This window comes from Notamacropus eugenii, chromosome 1 (assembly GCF_028372415.1).
Source record: "Notamacropus eugenii isolate mMacEug1 chromosome 1, mMacEug1.pri_v2, whole genome shotgun sequence".
Lineage (NCBI taxonomy): Eukaryota > Metazoa > Chordata > Mammalia > Diprotodontia > Macropodidae > Notamacropus > Notamacropus eugenii.
In genome coordinates, this window is record NC_092872.1 from 703,046,999 (window position 1) to 703,063,290 (window position 16,292).

Sequence of the window (16,292 nt, forward strand, 5' to 3'; positions counted from 1 at the left end):
CTTAATTGGTAGCTCTGCCTCAAAAGTTTCTTTCCACTCTAATCAAGTCTCTACATAGCTTTTAAAAAAGAAAAAACAATATGCCTGAAGTGTAGGTCTAGCTATGTCACTCAATAAGGGCCTCCTTTCTGCCCTTAGATTAAAATATAAAACCCTTCTATTTGGCTTTTAAATCATTCACCACCCAGCCCTAACCTATCTTTCCAATCTTATGAGACATTATCTTTCTTCCTGCACTTTGTGCAGAAATCAATCGATATTTATTCATTAAGTGCCCATTGTGTTCCAGGCATGTGCTAGGCACTGAGGATAAAAAGACAAAGATTAAAATGTCTCTACCCTCCATCAGCTTATTCTTTCAGGGAAGTAACATACGCATCTAGCAGCGTACAAAAAATAAACTCAAGTTAAACTGAAAGACGGAGGACAGGGGTAAGACTAACATTCCTGCCAGTTTCTTTCACAAAATACTTCACCTCTCATCTCCATGCCTTTGCTTCAAACTCCCTCCTCACCACCACCTCTCAGAATCCCCGGTTTTCTCTAAAGCAGCACCGTCTAGGTGGAACCTTTCATGATCTCTCCAGCTGCAGGTGCTCTCCCCTTTGCAACAATCTTGTATTTATTTCATACATACACACACTTGTAGATATACATGTTACCTTCTTTAATAAAACAAAAGCTTTCTCTAGTGCCTGCTACACAGCTATAAACTACACATGCATCATTCTAACAAATGCTACATCATATTATTTAGGGCTGGACCTGTGAAGCCACTGGCATCCCAAAGTGGAAACTTCTCCCCTCTATCAATGCAAATTAGCAACTGCTTTCCAACTAATAAGTCTTAGAGTTACCAGTGACTGCTCAAGGTCACATAGCCAGGATGTGGCAGGGGCAGCACTTGAGCCCAGTCTGTCCTGACTCCATCTACTATGGTTTGGGTGCCTCTATATAACAATATCATTTGCATGCAAAACATTTAATCTAAAATTAGGATAAATATTGCCTTCATATACTAAGCAAAGAATCATTAAAATTGTAATAAAAGCCTAATCAATTAGCTAATATGTCTTAAATCTTACTATGAAAACTACCAGAAGCCTGGTATTTTCTCCTATTGTGACTTCAGTTACAAATTCTGACAGTTGCTTATATTTGTATATTTGCATTTTATGTATACATACATACATAATATTTTAAAAGACTCTAAGTCATTTTCTGAGACAGTATTCTTCACTAGTCTTAAATACAAGAGAACAAAGAAAAAAAGCTAACATCAACTGGTTCTTATGTAAAATATTTTGAAAATATAATCAGTGCACAGGAAAATCAATAGGCTACATAGTCAGAACCATTACAGCAGTCATCTTACTGCAAATTCCAGGAAAACTAATATTCATTTCAGAATTAATCCCAGTATGCTTTATTATATGGAAGAAAGTCTTTCAAACTTTTAAAAAAAACTGAACCAAAAAAGGTGGGTCAAATGTTTTTATCTTTCCTTAAACCTCAAATTGGTCTAATATTCTACTTGTGATATTTTTCAAAGAAAGGTCAAACTTGGTCTGTTCAAAACTTAATGTATGGAGAAGTTCTGTTCAGAAGGGAGTTAGGAAATCAATCAATCAATCTGCATTTAATAGTCACCAAAGGGTCATATACCAGGCACTGAAGATACAAAGAAGAAGAAAAAAAATCCCTAAACCATTAACAATCCCTGCTGCACTCAACAAGCTTCCTATACATCTTAAGGCCACAACCACGTCTCAGTCTGCATTAACATTCCCTACAATTACAGAGGAATATTCAGGTGGTGAAGAGAGCACCAGACTTGGGACTGAATCCTAACTGTAGCTGTGCTGACCTTGTCACTCTGATTCCAGTCTCAGTTTCTCTATCTATACAACGTAAACAATAATGCTTGAACTATCCTACCATCTTCACAGGGTTGTTGTAAAAAAGAACAACTATATAAATGTGAGATATTGTTATTCTGAAAGAATGGTGAAATACTTACAAATGGCAATAGAAAAGAATTTAGAGTCAGTCATAGAATCAAAAGGAGTCATTTTCTACCTCGTGAGATAATAACCATAAGACAAACTACCCAATATTTCACTTTGGACTGTGATGATTTTCAGCAGCCTTGACAAAGCTTATTGGTTAACCAAAGCGTAAGTTCCTGCTCGCCCTAGGCAAGTGCGTATTTGAAAGGCTGATTCACAGAACTTGTACACCCAAGACACTTGTCTTTATTCCTACAGCTTACTACGTAAGACTTTTTATTATAACTGTCTTAGCCAGTAATTCTCAAAATCTAGTCTAGAAAACAACATAAAATATGCCTACCCTTGACCCAGAAAAAGAACATTAACTGTGTAAATAATAGTTTAGATTATAGCCAGGGTTCTTAACCTCTGGCTGGTAGGTGAAGCCTACAATCTCTTCTCAGAATAATGTTTTTTTTTAATAATTGAAGGAATACTAAGTTTCAGTTAGAGATTAGTGAAAATAAAGGTGTTGTTTTTTCTCCCACCCAAGTTCATGCCCCCCCCCCCAAATAAAATTTATCAATCCACAAAACTGAGACTGCCCAAGGAGTGGGTGGACTCTAAGTTAAGACTACTTGGCTTAGACCTTTGACTCTGTCTGCACACCAGCATGCATTCTTAGAAGAGAATAAAGACACATCAATACAGCACTCTGTACAATGCCTAGTACAGCACCATCTGTTATTAGACACAAATTTTGGGCTGTCCTTTTTCTTAAAGGTAATGAGCAAAAAGGCTCTTTGATAGTTACCAGTTGATGGCTCACTAAATACAAATCCTGATAAGTTTTCTAGGAAAGAAGTTGGAGAATCTAGGTTTAATAACTGTAAAACACATAACATACAATGGCACAACTTTCCTCTTATCCATATAATGTTTGCTGAACTCACTTCATCCAGCAAAAACAGAAGACAAAAGAACTGGGAAGGAAACAAATTCAGGGCATACAGATATATCCAAAACTTTGGTGCATAACAGACTTTGAATATTTTATAAATTAAAATTTCATGAGAAAAGGTTGAGAAGGTACTTTCCAACCTTGTCCTTATTAACTGACATCTCAGAATAAATTTAAAAGGAAGAGATGTCAAATCTCTAACTGCTTTTGGGCTACTCAACAGATAAAAATAAAAGTTAATTCATTCCATTACTGGTTTCACTGACAGAGATTAAAGTTTTTTATTCCTGAGAAAGATGAAATTAGTCCTCAGATTTTTGGTACCTTAAAAAAAGGGCCCTCTGAAAGCGAGGTCAACAAGTATGCCTTTATTTAAAGCAACATCCAAATCTTCAATAAACAATCAATGGTATTGCTATATTTCTTTAATGTCTCCAACAGTTTGGAAGAAAAACACTTAACGTTTCACATGGTCCCCTAAAGAGTTTAATATAAGATGCCAACAATATGAATTCACAATAGAGATGCAAACTAAGCCTCAAATGCAATTTCCAGGGGAAATTTGAAAGGTTTTGGTAAACAAAAAGGTAAAATGTTTAAATGTCATCTTCCAAAATTGCCATAAAAATGATCACTATCCTGAGGCCAAATAATTTTCTTGTTGGGGGAGGGGGGGAATGAGTGGACGGAGACGGAAATTAAGAGGCAAGGAACTTAAGTGGTTTTGTTAAATATTTTTAAAATAAATCTTTTATGGGGTTCTGAGAAGCCCAAGGTTACTTAACTATAGCCCTTCTTAGTGACAGTCAACTAGAATTTGTCTATTTCCTTTTCCCAAGGTGAAAATAAATGTCAATTAAAAATAAATAACTGTTCAAAAATGGTTTTAGAATATGGACATTTTCTAACACATAAATATCCTGTATTAGGTGCATCCTTTTTTTAAAAATCTGGGTGTATGAAACAACAGGGCAGGGATAGGAGAGAGGGGAGATGGTCATATTATCGTTTATCCTCTCTAAGATTCTTTTGTTACAATTTTTTGCTTTAGCTCCTAAAGTGTATCTTCAAGGTATACAAAGCTACCCATTACAAACACACTAGGGTTCCAGGGTGTGTCATTGGCTCAATTAACAACCACCAAAGAAATGAAGAGTTTCTTGGATTCTGTTTATCTTTAAAATAAAAAATAGCAAAATAAACAGACTAAAAAGGCCACATAAAACAGGTTCACTGCATTACAAACAGGCCAATCTATTTGTCTTTAGCTAAATGGGTTAAGACCAAACTCTCCATCCAGTTTTGCTATTCTCTATTTGTTTATCATTCTCTAACACGTGATATCAGGGTTGCGGTGGATGTTGAGTATATACTCGTATATAAACTTGTGTGCAGGACGTTTTTTTCTAGGTGACTTCTTAAAAATATATATATAAAAACCAAAAAACATACCACACTAATTTCAATGGAAAACGAGTTACTCCATCCCACAAAAAAAAAGCAAGATCAAACAAGATCAAGGAATTACTAATTGAAATGAAACGATACTAGTTACTTTCCTGGTCAAAGGTGTTTTGGTTTCTAGTCAATGAATATCTGGAAATCAAATTACTGATCACTTACTGTGAATCGGCACTGATTTCTAACCCCTCCTAAGTTTCATACTTTTAACAACAGAGTTGAGGTTTTAGTGCATCTCATGATTTTTCAATTCCAGAGTAACCTTTCTTCTTTGAGTGTTTAGCATAAAAATCTGCCGGTGGGGGGTAGGGAGAGAAGGGGAGGTAGAGGGAAGGCCAGGGACAGGGAGGAGACTGTTCCACAGGCATTTTGCACTTACATAACCTGAAAGTGGTTACGTTAAAATTCAAATCTATAAGTCTATAATTACTTTGCATTCTTTTTCTACCTTGAAGAGCAAGAGCAGGTCGGATTAAACCCAACCGGATAGTCCTTATCAAACGAACACAAGAAAAGTGGTTCAAATGCTAATGTTTGTTTAGGTTCCTTAAAACCCCAAGCTGCTGCCTTTCCGAATACACGCAAGTAGTTGCCTCAAAAAAGAAAAATATTAAGAATTTATGGTACAAAATTAATACAAGGTTAAGAACGACATTGTAGGAACCATCTTTACTGAACCTCTAACAAAAATGTCAACCTTAAGAAAAATATGAAAAATTCATGGTAAAAAATAGTGACCTAAAGAGGACATTTCAGGTACCATCTTTACCGAACCTTTAAAAAAATGAAAAGAAAAAAAAGGCGCAGGCTGGTGAAACTGCTACCTCTTCTCAGGCTAGAGGCAGACTGCTGCACAAATCGCAGGGAAACGCGGAAAATCCTCGGGAGCCCAGAGAGGAGGCTCCCCCGCGGCTCGCCGGGCCGTCCCTGGGGACTGTCACCAGAAGCCGCGCGACCCCCGGGCAGGGCAGAGGAGGGGGCCGTGCCCTTTCGGTAACAATCCCCCCGGCCCCCTGCCCGCCCGCACGCACGCACCTTGTGGCAGGCCGGACAGGTGGGCAGCGGGCTGCCGTGGCCCGGGGAGCTCTTGCCGCTGTTGCCGCCCGGGCCCCCGCTCAGGCTGCTCTGGATCTGCGTGAGCTCCTGGCGCAGCACCTGCTTCTGGTGGAAGCTAAAGGCCGGGTGGTTGGAGGCCATGGTGAAGAGCAGCAGGAACTCATCGCCCGTGCGGCCCTCGTTGAGCTGCAGCCCGTAGTTGTGGATGATGGAGTCGATGTGCGTGAGCGTGCGGTACAGCACCCCGGCCGCCTCGCGCTGCTCCGAGCCCAGCAGCGCCAGCGACACCAGCAGCTTGCTGCGCACCACCTCGTCCGTCAGGTTGGTAAGGCTGCCCAGGTCGGCCGGATTGTTGGCCTTGATCTCCGAGTCCCGCAGCGAGTGGTAGTCTTTGCGGGCCAGGTCCTCGAGGCACGAGCCCAGGAAGCGCAGTTCGAGCGGGATGCACAAGTCCAGGAGGCCGCACAGGAACTCCACCCGCTGCGGGGAGGGCAGCTCCGAGAACCAGCGGTACACGCCGTCCCTCTGCAGCGGGCACCGCTTCTCCACCATGCTGCCCTGGCCGGGGCCGCCGCCGCTCCGGGAGCCCGGGGGCAGGCGGGCCAGGGACACGCGCACGGCCGGAGGGCCCGGAGCCGAGTGGCGGGGGGAGCGGCCGGCGGGCAGCCGCGGCGGCGGGGGCTGGGACGCGCTGCGGCCCGGGGCCGGGGTCGGCGGCGGCGGCAGCAGCAGCAGGCGCGGCGGGGCGGGGGGGCGCAGCTCGGCGGGGCCCCCCGCCAGGTGCCGGCGGCGACGGCGGCTGGGCGGGGTCGGGGGCCCCGGGGGAGGAGGCCCGGGGGGGCCGGCGGCCCCTCCTCTCAGAGCCGGAGCGGCGGCGGCCGGGGGCGGCGGCGACGGCGGCGAGCGGCCTCCTGCTCCCCGCTCACGGGGAGGCTCCTTCCCACCGCCCGTCCCCAGCGGCGGACGGTGCGCGGCGGTGGCGGCGGCGGCTGCTCCTCGTCGTCGTCGTCGTCGTCGCCCCGGAGGCGGCCGCCCCCATCTCCCCCCGCGCCGCAGGGTCTGTCACTGCGGGGCGCTCCCCACGGGGGTCAGCCCGGCCATACCGGCCCGCGCCGGGCGCCGCCGCCTCCGCCTCCGGCTCCTGGGGCGCGGGCAGCGGTTACCACGGAAGCCGAGCCCGAGCCGGGGTCGTCGCGGCCGCCGCCCTCGCCGCCTCAAGAGCCTTCGCTGCCGATCGTCGCCCCCGATGCCTCTGGTTCTCAAGGGTCCCTCCGCGCCGGCCGCCGCCGAAAGAATTCCCCTTCCCTCAGGGCCGAGGTGGAGGGACACTCAACGGGCGCAATAGCCGCCAGCGAAAGATGGAGCGGAAGGATCTCGCTCGACCGGGACTTCCCTTCCTCCCCGCTCCCCCCTCCTCACTTTGCTCCGCTGCCCCTTTTTTCTCGCGCTCCTTCGCTCGCTATCGCGGACGGATACCGGCGAACGGGAAGCGGTGCCGGCGGCAGAGGCGGCGGAAGGATAACGACGAAGTGTGTTTCTCTCCCGTTCCCTTACGAGCAGCGGGAACGAGGCAGAATGGGAGTGGGGGGGAGGGGGGGAAATTGACTTCGTCTCGCGACAGTCTGAGCACCGGGTTTCCGAGCTCGGCCCCCTCCACCTCCCTGTCTTCCACTGATTGGTTCATACAGCTCCCTTCTTTGCCCCTGATTGTTCTGCTTCCCCAACCATCCAGCTCCTTCAACGGCCACGCCTCCCTCGAGGAGCTGTCAGTCATTCTGCGAGCGCCCCCGCCCGGCTACAGTAGTGATATTTGATTGGCCCAGGGAGAGGTGGGAGGGGGGACTGGGCTGCAGGGTGGGTTTCTGGGCGCTCGACTCCCAGCTCAGCTGCTAACTGCGACTTCGCTGTTTTGCATTGTTCTCTGGGGAAAGCGAGAGGCTCGGAGTTCGTGGTTTGTTTTTTTTCCTTTGTTGGCATCGTAATCAAGGAGTGCCCTTCCTTACCCCCACGACGTCCCCGAGGACCCAAGCATCAGTCAAGTCAACAAACCTTTATTAAGCGCCTACTGCGTGCTATGCACTGCCAGGGATACAAAGAAAGACAAAACACGGTCCTGCACTCGAGGAGGGAGCACGTGTGTCTTGAGATGTTTTTCCAAGGCAGGGACGTTTTGCAATGAATCATCCCCATGCCCTGGCTTTAGTCCCTTTGAGGCCAGTGGTATGACATTTGCTAGGCAGCGGGCCAGGGTGAGGGGTGCCTTGTGACAGACTTTCTCTGTGTAATAGTAATAATAGCTGACATTGATTCAACAAACATGTTTTAAGCGTCAGCTCAGCACTGGGGGGAGCGGAGGGGGGATCAAATGATGCGTGATCCGCAGGCCCTCTGCCCAAGGAGCCCGGAATGGAACTGGGGGAAGGACAAGGACCCAAAGAGCCCGGCGTCGAGGGAAAGTGAGATCAATGCAAAGGGAGAAGTCCAGTCCCTGGGCCGGGGTGGCAGTCTGCCCCGTTCGAAGTTGGGCTCCTGGAAGCAGAAACTTTCTTCCTGGCTTTATATTCCAAAGCCTGGCACTTACTCGTTGACTAGGAGGCATCCCTTTAAAGAGAAATCACTCCCACCTGATGAAATGGGGAATCAAGAAAATTGTCATGGAAGAAACTGGATCTGCTGGGCTTTGAAGCAAGAAGGGGGCTTAAAAATGATAGATGGAGCTACTGGTAGGGAGGTTACAGCAAGCCTTGAGGATGAAACTTCGGAGACAGGAGAACACAGATGAGAAAACACATGGCGACGGGAAGAGCCATCGTTCAATAAACATTTATTTAGCGCCCACTCTATTCCAGACACTGTGCAGAGCCATGGGGATAACCCAGAAAGGCAAAAGATAGTCACTGTTCTCAAGAAGCTCACGTTTTGATGGGAGAGACAACAGGTAGACATTATGTACAAACAAGGGACACACAGGGTAAATTGAGAAAAACAACAGAGGGAAGGCAGTAGCATTAAGGAGTATTTCCGTTTGTCTGGAACATTTGAAAGGGAGTATAGAGTGAGGTTGAAAAGGTACCGGGATTTTGAAAGATCATGCATGCCAAACGAAGGAATTTGTTCACTTTCCAATATGGAGTGAAGAGTTCCTTAAGGTTTCTAGCATAAGAATGAAATAATCAGAGAAAATAATATTAAGTCCAACTTTTCTAGAGGTGCACTTTATCACCCCTCCCTTTATCTTCTTTTGCATATTATATCTTCAATCACCAACCCCCATCTTCAATCTTTAACCTATTCTTTTGTACAAATTATTTCCCTGTCGCCTTCAAACAAGCTCAAATTTCCTTCATCCTTACACACACACACACACACACACACACACACACACACACACACACACACACACACATTGAATAGCCTTCCATCTTCTCAAGCCATTGCTCTATACTTCTCCTCTCTTCCTCATCCAAATTCCTAACTACAGCAACGAAGCTGCCTATACCTGCTGTCTCCACTTGTGCTCACCAACCCTTTCTGTTCCAGCTTCCAAACTCAGCATTCAACTGACATTGTCCAGTTACCAACAATCTCTTAATTGCAAAATCTGATGACTTTTTCCTCAGTTCTTATCCTTCTGTTCCAAACAGCTATAAGATTTCCCATTCCCTCTCTTCTTGAATATTCTCTCCTTTTTTTCTGACAATATTTTCTTCTGGATCACGTCCTTTCTCTCCATTCCTACTCAGTGTCCTTTGCAGACTCATCATCCATATCAGGACCCATAATTGTGGGTATTCCCTAAGATACTGTCCTAGACTGGCTTCTGTTCTGTTCTGTGCTGCGCAGTTCTGTTCTGTTCTCTTCTCTTTCTCCCTCGCATCCTAGTACTGCTACCTAGTACTTATGTGAATTTGCACAACCATTTTTGTTTTCTGGGCCTTGGTTTCCTCATTTGTTTGAAGTAATAGTGGGTTTGAATTTAATAATTTCGAATTTCTCCTCTAGCTCTAAATCCTGGAATCCTATGACTTACATCCCCAGTTCACCTTCTACATGCCCTCCCCCCCATAAGAGACCTGTCTTCATTCTTATTTCCCTACCCTATACATCCCACCCCTTCTTAGGAATGGTTTTAAGAAACTCCAGAATTGGAGATGGAGAAGGAAAGATCTGTCTCTCTCTCTCTCTCTCTCTCTCTCTCTCTCTCTCTCTCTCTCTCTCTCTCTCTCTCTCTCTCCCTCTCCTATTTCTTCTTCAAATGAAAGTGTAAAAGATGACCTCCATCTTCCAAGAAGTATAGAGATTTTTTTTTTCTCACACCTCTGCCTTGACATCTGCTTCTCTGCAGCAATTTCTTCCCTAGAGGAGCTTTCTGCCCTGGAACATTTTGGAGTAGAGTCATGAAAACAGAGTGAGGAACAGGTATCTTATCCATTCATCTACTCCCCAAACAAAGTTTCTTCTACTTTGGGGACATATCCATTGGATCAGCAGGTATCCATCATCTGAGAATGTTGGGAAGGTCATTCAAGTTCTCAAAGCAAAATGTTATTTATTTAGTATTTCAGTACATACATACCATACAATTCTGTGGTTTGCCCCTTGCCCCCAGAAGAGGAAGGAGGGCATCCCAAAATAAAAACAACTAGAGAATGCTGCAATTTTGAAAAGATTGAGAAAGCTGGGAAAGCTGTCCTAGTAAAACATAATGTTGACAAACAGACAGTCTTGGGGATGAGCCAATGGGGATGAACCTGTGAGACTGTGGGAAAATAAAAACCAGAGAAGGCAACAAACCATCAGAAGAAGGAGAATAGAGACTTATTTGTCATCCTGGGTTCCCTGATTCTCCCTCTGGGACATCATCAGCTAAGTGGAATTTCCCTTTCCCTGACTTTGCCTCAAAGGTTGGTGTTGAGTAACACACCCGTTTTGTGAATATTTTGGTTCTAAATAACTAAATTTTGCTTCCCTTGATTAAGCCATGTGACCTTGAGCCCTTTTCCTCTTTGGCTTTACGTTTTCCTCCTCTAGAAAAGGAGTGGATTATACCAGCTAACCACAGATGATCACATAATTCAGGGAGGTGGCACAACAGAGAGTTTTGGACTCAGAGTCAGGAAGTACTGAGATCAAATTCAACTTCAGATACTAGCTGTGTGATTCTGGGAAAGTAACCTCTCTGTGTTTGTTTCCTCATTTGTAAAATGGAGATAATAATAGTATCAACCCCCTCACCCCCATGGTTGTTAGGATTAAATGAGATAATATTTGTGAAGTGCTCTGCAAACCTCAGAAACATAAAAATGCTAATTATCATTAATCTCATTTTAAATATGAGGAAACTGGAGATCAGAGTAGTTTAAACCCAAGGTCACACAGCTAATGAAACCCAGTTCAAATGCCAGCTGCTCAAGGAGACCTTTCCTGGTCCTTGAATGTCACATAAAGCTTTATTTTTGTATAACCTTGCGTATTTTAGTTATCTGTATTTGTGCCTATCCCCAGACTAGGTAAAAGGTCCATTAGGGTGAGTGCTGCTACCTATTAGCTATGTGTTATTATATAATTGACTTGGGCTTCCTGGGCCTCGATTTCCTCACCTGTTAAAATGAGGGGTCTGGATGAGGTGACCTCTAAGGTCTTTTCCAGCCCTAATTATTATTCAGTAACTAAGCTTCATATCTCCGTTAGCATCTAGGCCAGTTCTCTGAACCTGATATGTATCTAATATATGTTTGAAGAGTGAAGAAAGGACAGGAGGGCTGGAAATTTAGCCTTGATCGTAGGATCATGATCATAACTAGAACCCTAAAAAAGGAACCTTAGAGATCCTATGTCTGAACTCCACAGGAAAAACTGAGGCTCAGAGTATATTAAGGCTTGTCTAAATTTCTTTATCCACTCCAGAGATCTTTATCTTTTTCTTTTAAAACTTAATATTTTCTTTTTTCCAATTAAATTAAAACAATTAACATACATTTTTTAAAATTTGAGTTCCAAATTCTCTTTCTTCCTCTCGTGCTACCTCATTGAGGAGGCAAGCAATTTGATATAGGCTATACATGTGCAGCCATGCAAAGCATATTTCCATATTAGTCATGTTGTGAAAGAAAACACAGACCAAAAACAAACAAGGATATAGTTTTAAAAGTATGCTTCGATCTGCATTCAGACCCCATCTGTTCTGTCTCCAGAGATCTTTAGATGATCCCATTTAGCTCTGACTTTCTATGGTTCCAAATGAGAAATTCATCATGTTCATTCAACAAATAATTATCAAGGAGTAGCTGTGTAGAAAGCATGGTATGGCTCATGTATGGAGTCCCACCTAGCCATAAGAGGACCACAAAGCCACATCCCCTCTCCTCTTACACCTTATTATAATTAAGCACTTGAAAAAATGTCTAGTCAAAGATGAATCATGGACAATTGCCCCCTCTTGTGTCTGGGCAGACCTGGCACAGCTTGAAAAGATTAGAAATGTGACAAGGTTGCAGAAGTTGACCAAAAGCATGGAAGCTAGGACATGGGAGACAGTAGTGGGAGATAACAGGCCCACTATATTCTGCCATGAGCAGACCATCTTTGAAATTTTAAATTCTGGTCATCACATTTCAGGAAGAACATTGAGATGGACAGGGTTCAGAAAAAGGGTGACCAGAGTGCTAGGGGATGGCCTCCAGGCCAAGTCAAATGAGGATCACTTTATTTTTTTTCCTTTTAAAAGCCTTACATACAAAGTAATTTCTTTTTTTATTATTTTAAGTTTTCAACATTCATTTCCACAAAATTTTGAGTTCCAAATTTTCTCCTCATCTCTCCCCTCTCCCCACCCCAAAAGCCTTACATTCTGATTGCCACTTCCACCAATGTACCCTCCCTACTAACTCCCCTCCCTTCCCTTATCCCCATCTTCTCTCTTGTCCTGTAGGACAAGATAAATTTCTATATCCCATTACCTGTATTTCTTATTTCCCAGTTGTACGCAAAAACAATTCTCAACATTTGTTCCTAAAACTTTGAGTTCCAACTTCTCTTCCTTCCTCCCACCCCACCCATCCCCACGGAGAAAGCAAGCAAGTCAATATAGGCTGTATATGTGTAGTTTTGCAAATGACTTCCATAATAGTCATGTTGTTTAAGACTACATTTCCCGCCATCCTTTCCTGCCCCCCATTTAAATGAGGATCATTTTAAAGGAACTGGGATTATTCAGCCTGGGAATAGGTGAAGATTTAGGGATACATGAAAATGGTCAGGCCCCCCTCACCTCCCATCTGGATTCTATTGCAATAGTGTAGTCATTGGCCTTCCTGCCTGAAGTCTCACCCCATTCCAGTCTATTCTCCATATGGCTTAATCATAATCAAAATTATTTGCCTAATGGGCAAGTCTGACCATGCTGTTCTCTTACTTAAAAATTCCAGTGCCTCCTTATGACTTCTAGGATCAAATACAAACTGGTTGGCACTTAAAGTCCTTTAGAACCTGACTCCAACTTGTATTAATAGACTTATTAGACAAATTTATTAGATAGATATTATTAGACATAATTTCTCTTCACACACGGTGCAGCCAAACTGGCTTTTAAAGGAAATGTTTTTAACATACTGTATGTCATCTCCAGCCTCGGTGACTTTGTACTGGTTGCTTTCCCTCTATGCCTGCAATGCCCTCCATCCTTTCCTCTATACCTTAATGTCCACAGCTCTAGTCTTCAAAATTCATCCAAAGGGTCACTTGTGGGAAACCTTTGTTGATCCCCATAGTGGCCAGTACCTCCTCCCACCCCCAATTCTCTTGTGTGTGTGTGTTTCTTTATAGTAGCATGGTATGGTGAACTTGGTAATTTGGAAGACTTGGGTTCAAATCCCGCCTTTGTCAGTTACTGGTTGTGTGACCTCAGACAACTCATTTAATTTTTTAAGCCCATTTTTTCGTCTGTAAAATGAGAGAGTTGGATTCAATGACTTCTAAGATCTCTTTTATCTCTAAATCAATGCTCTTCATTCATAACTTTTATATGTGCATGTTCATCCCCCAATGATTATAAGCTCCTGGAGGGCAGGGACTGTCTTTTCCTCATTTGGGATTCCTAACACTTAGCACAGTGTCTGGCACATATATGGTAGGCATTTAATAAATGTTTATCAACTGGTAGACACTATGTTACTACCTACACACCAACCAATCTGCATTTACTAAACACCTACTCTGCGTTAGGCACTGGGTTAGGTATTGAGGTCAAAAACACAAAAATGAAACATTCAGTTGCTACCCTTGAAACGCTTATAATCTTGTGAGAGGTGACAGTATATACATCTATAGGTTGGTACAAAATAGAAAGGGGCGGCTGGGTGGCAAAGCGGATAGAGCGTCTGGTCTGGAATCTGGCAAGTTCAGACCTGGATCATACTCTTACTAACTGTGTGTTCCTGAGCAGGTCACTTAACTCTCTTTGCCTGAGTTTCATTATCTGCAAAATGAGCATATATGTAATTGTGACAGAATACTACTATGCTACTAAAAATTACGAACTCAATGATCTTAGAAAAACATGGATAGATTTGAATGAAATAATAAAACAGAACCAAGAGAATGTTGTATACAGTGACAGCAATATAGTTTTAAGAAAAACTTGGAGTAAATAAGTTTTTGACTATTATAAATACTCAAAGGAAGATACTATCTGCTTCCAGAGAAAGAGCTGATAAATAGATGTATAAAACAATTTTATATATGTATATACGTGTATATAATATATATGTATATATATAATATATATTTGTGTCCGATTGTAGCCATCTCTAAGGCAGGAGTAGGAGGGAAAAAAGAAATTTACATGATAAGTAATATAAATAATAAGAAATACTAAATTTTATATATTTAAGAAAAATAGCAAGTTGTACATAATGAATTTGCAATTTCATGTACAATCATCTTTTTAAAAATTATATTGTTATGGAAATTCTTGATTTATTCCATAAATTAGAAATTAAATAAATAAAAATTAAAAAAATTAAACTAGCTGGAGAAGGAAATGGCAAACCACTCCAGTATCTTTGCCAAGAAAACTACAAATGGGGTCACAAAGAGTCAGTCGAACATGACTAAAAAATGGCTGAACACCAATAAAACAAAATAGATATAATTCTGAGGGAGTTTCTAGCAGCTGGAAAAGGAATCTAGAGAGGTTTCAGGTAGAAGGTGGGGGCTGAGCTGAAATTTGAAGGAAGCCAGGGATTTTAAGATGCAGAGACGAGGGGGAAGGGCAATCCTGGCATGGAGACAAGAGATGGAGCGCCACGTGGGGAAAGATAAGAAGGCCAGTCTGGCTGGACTACGATGTATAGGAAGGAGAGGAGGGTATAATAAGCCTGGAAATGTAGGATGAGTCTAGGTTGAGCAGGGCTTTAATGCCAGGCAGAGACACTTCTTTTTGATCCTGCAGGTAATAGGGTGCCACTGGAGTTTACTGAATACAAAAATGATATGGTCATACACTTTGGCAGGTATGTGGGGGATGGATTGGAGTGGGGATAGAATGGAGAACCCAAGGGGTAGTGAGTGCCTCATTATTTGAAGTCTTCAAGCACTTGTCAGGAGTGTTGTAGAGTGAATGAAAAAAGGTTCATGACTATAACATAGCTAAATTTCCAGCTCTTATAAAACTGGGAGCAACTCTAGCCCTACATTTCATTCTAATGAATCAGTGGGTGTCTCTTCCCGTGGCATTATTTAAGCGTTGCCCAGAATTCCATCTATTCAAAAATAATTTCCCCATCAGGACTGACATTCCAACAGTTACAGTTGAAGGCATTGTGTCCCCCTAAAATGCAGAAAAGTTAAATGAATATTAAAAATTATTTTTTCCTATAATTGGAAAAAATAAAATATAAAAATTTTCACATAAAAAAAAGATGCAGAAAGGTTATCTTAGAGAGGTACAATGGAAAGAACAGTCATATGGGAGCTGAAAGACCCTCCTCCTCATTTTAGTTTTGTCAACCGCTCACTGAGTAATTTCGGACAAAAGCTAATTTCTAAATCCTTTTCTAGATTTAAAATGTTGATTCTAGTCTACAAATGAAGCCATTATCACCCATTAACTCACCCAGTGGATTAGTTAATCAGATTTCCCTATTTGGCTCCTTAAGAGCCAGAAAGCTAGCCCTAGGCTATTTCGCTAAAGTTTAGGGAAATGGTATACTAGAAACGTAAATTTTGCCTGGGACTAGAGAGATAAGGCACGAAGTCAAGCACAGTGTAGTAACTATAGGATAGTGAGAAAAGTGTTGGACCAGTAGGTCAGTAGATGTGAATTCTTGTGGGAATTCTCCCTCTTCAGACCTTTATTCCTTCACCTTTAAAAAGAATGAGTTAGACTGACTTAATGCATCATCAGGTCCTGAGGAATTCTATGGTTTGGTTGTTTCCAATCAATCAAAAAGCATTTATTAAATACTTTCTGTTCAAGACTCTGTGCTAAGTACTATGAATAAAAACAAAATTAAAAAGCACTGCCTTCAGGGAGCTTATGTGTCTGGGAGAACAATATGTTCACATGTAAGTAAATACAGTATGTATGTATATATATATATGTTATATTCCTATAAAGTAAGTATAAAGTAATTTTAAAATAGTCATATAGTATATGACTACGTGCATATATTATGTATATTAAGTGGGAGATGATAAGAAGGCCAGTTTGGCTGGACTGTGGTGTGCAGGAAGAAAAGTAAGGTGTAATAAAACTGGAAATGTGGGATGAATCCAGGTTGAGCAGGGCTGTCAGTGCCAGACATGACATTAATCATAGGAGC

General features: G+C 42.8%; 1 protein-coding gene across 2 annotated transcripts in view; it reads right to left on the minus strand.

Annotated features, from left to right (window-relative positions):
• ZCCHC14 (zinc finger CCHC-type containing 14) overlaps positions 1-6,128 on the minus strand; it is a 119,267-nt gene extending 113,139 nt beyond the window's left edge. The window contains exon 1 of one of the 2 annotated variants that reach the window (XM_072636272.1): positions 5,449-6,128. In XM_072636272.1, coding sequence (XP_072492373.1) covers positions 5,449-6,021 — 573 coding nt within the window. In that variant the 5' untranslated portion in view covers positions 6,022-6,128. The remainder of the gene's footprint in view (positions 1-5,448) is intronic. The other variant, XM_072636270.1, reaches the window with a different exon arrangement.
• Between the last annotated feature and the right edge of the window lie 10,164 nt (positions 6,129-16,292).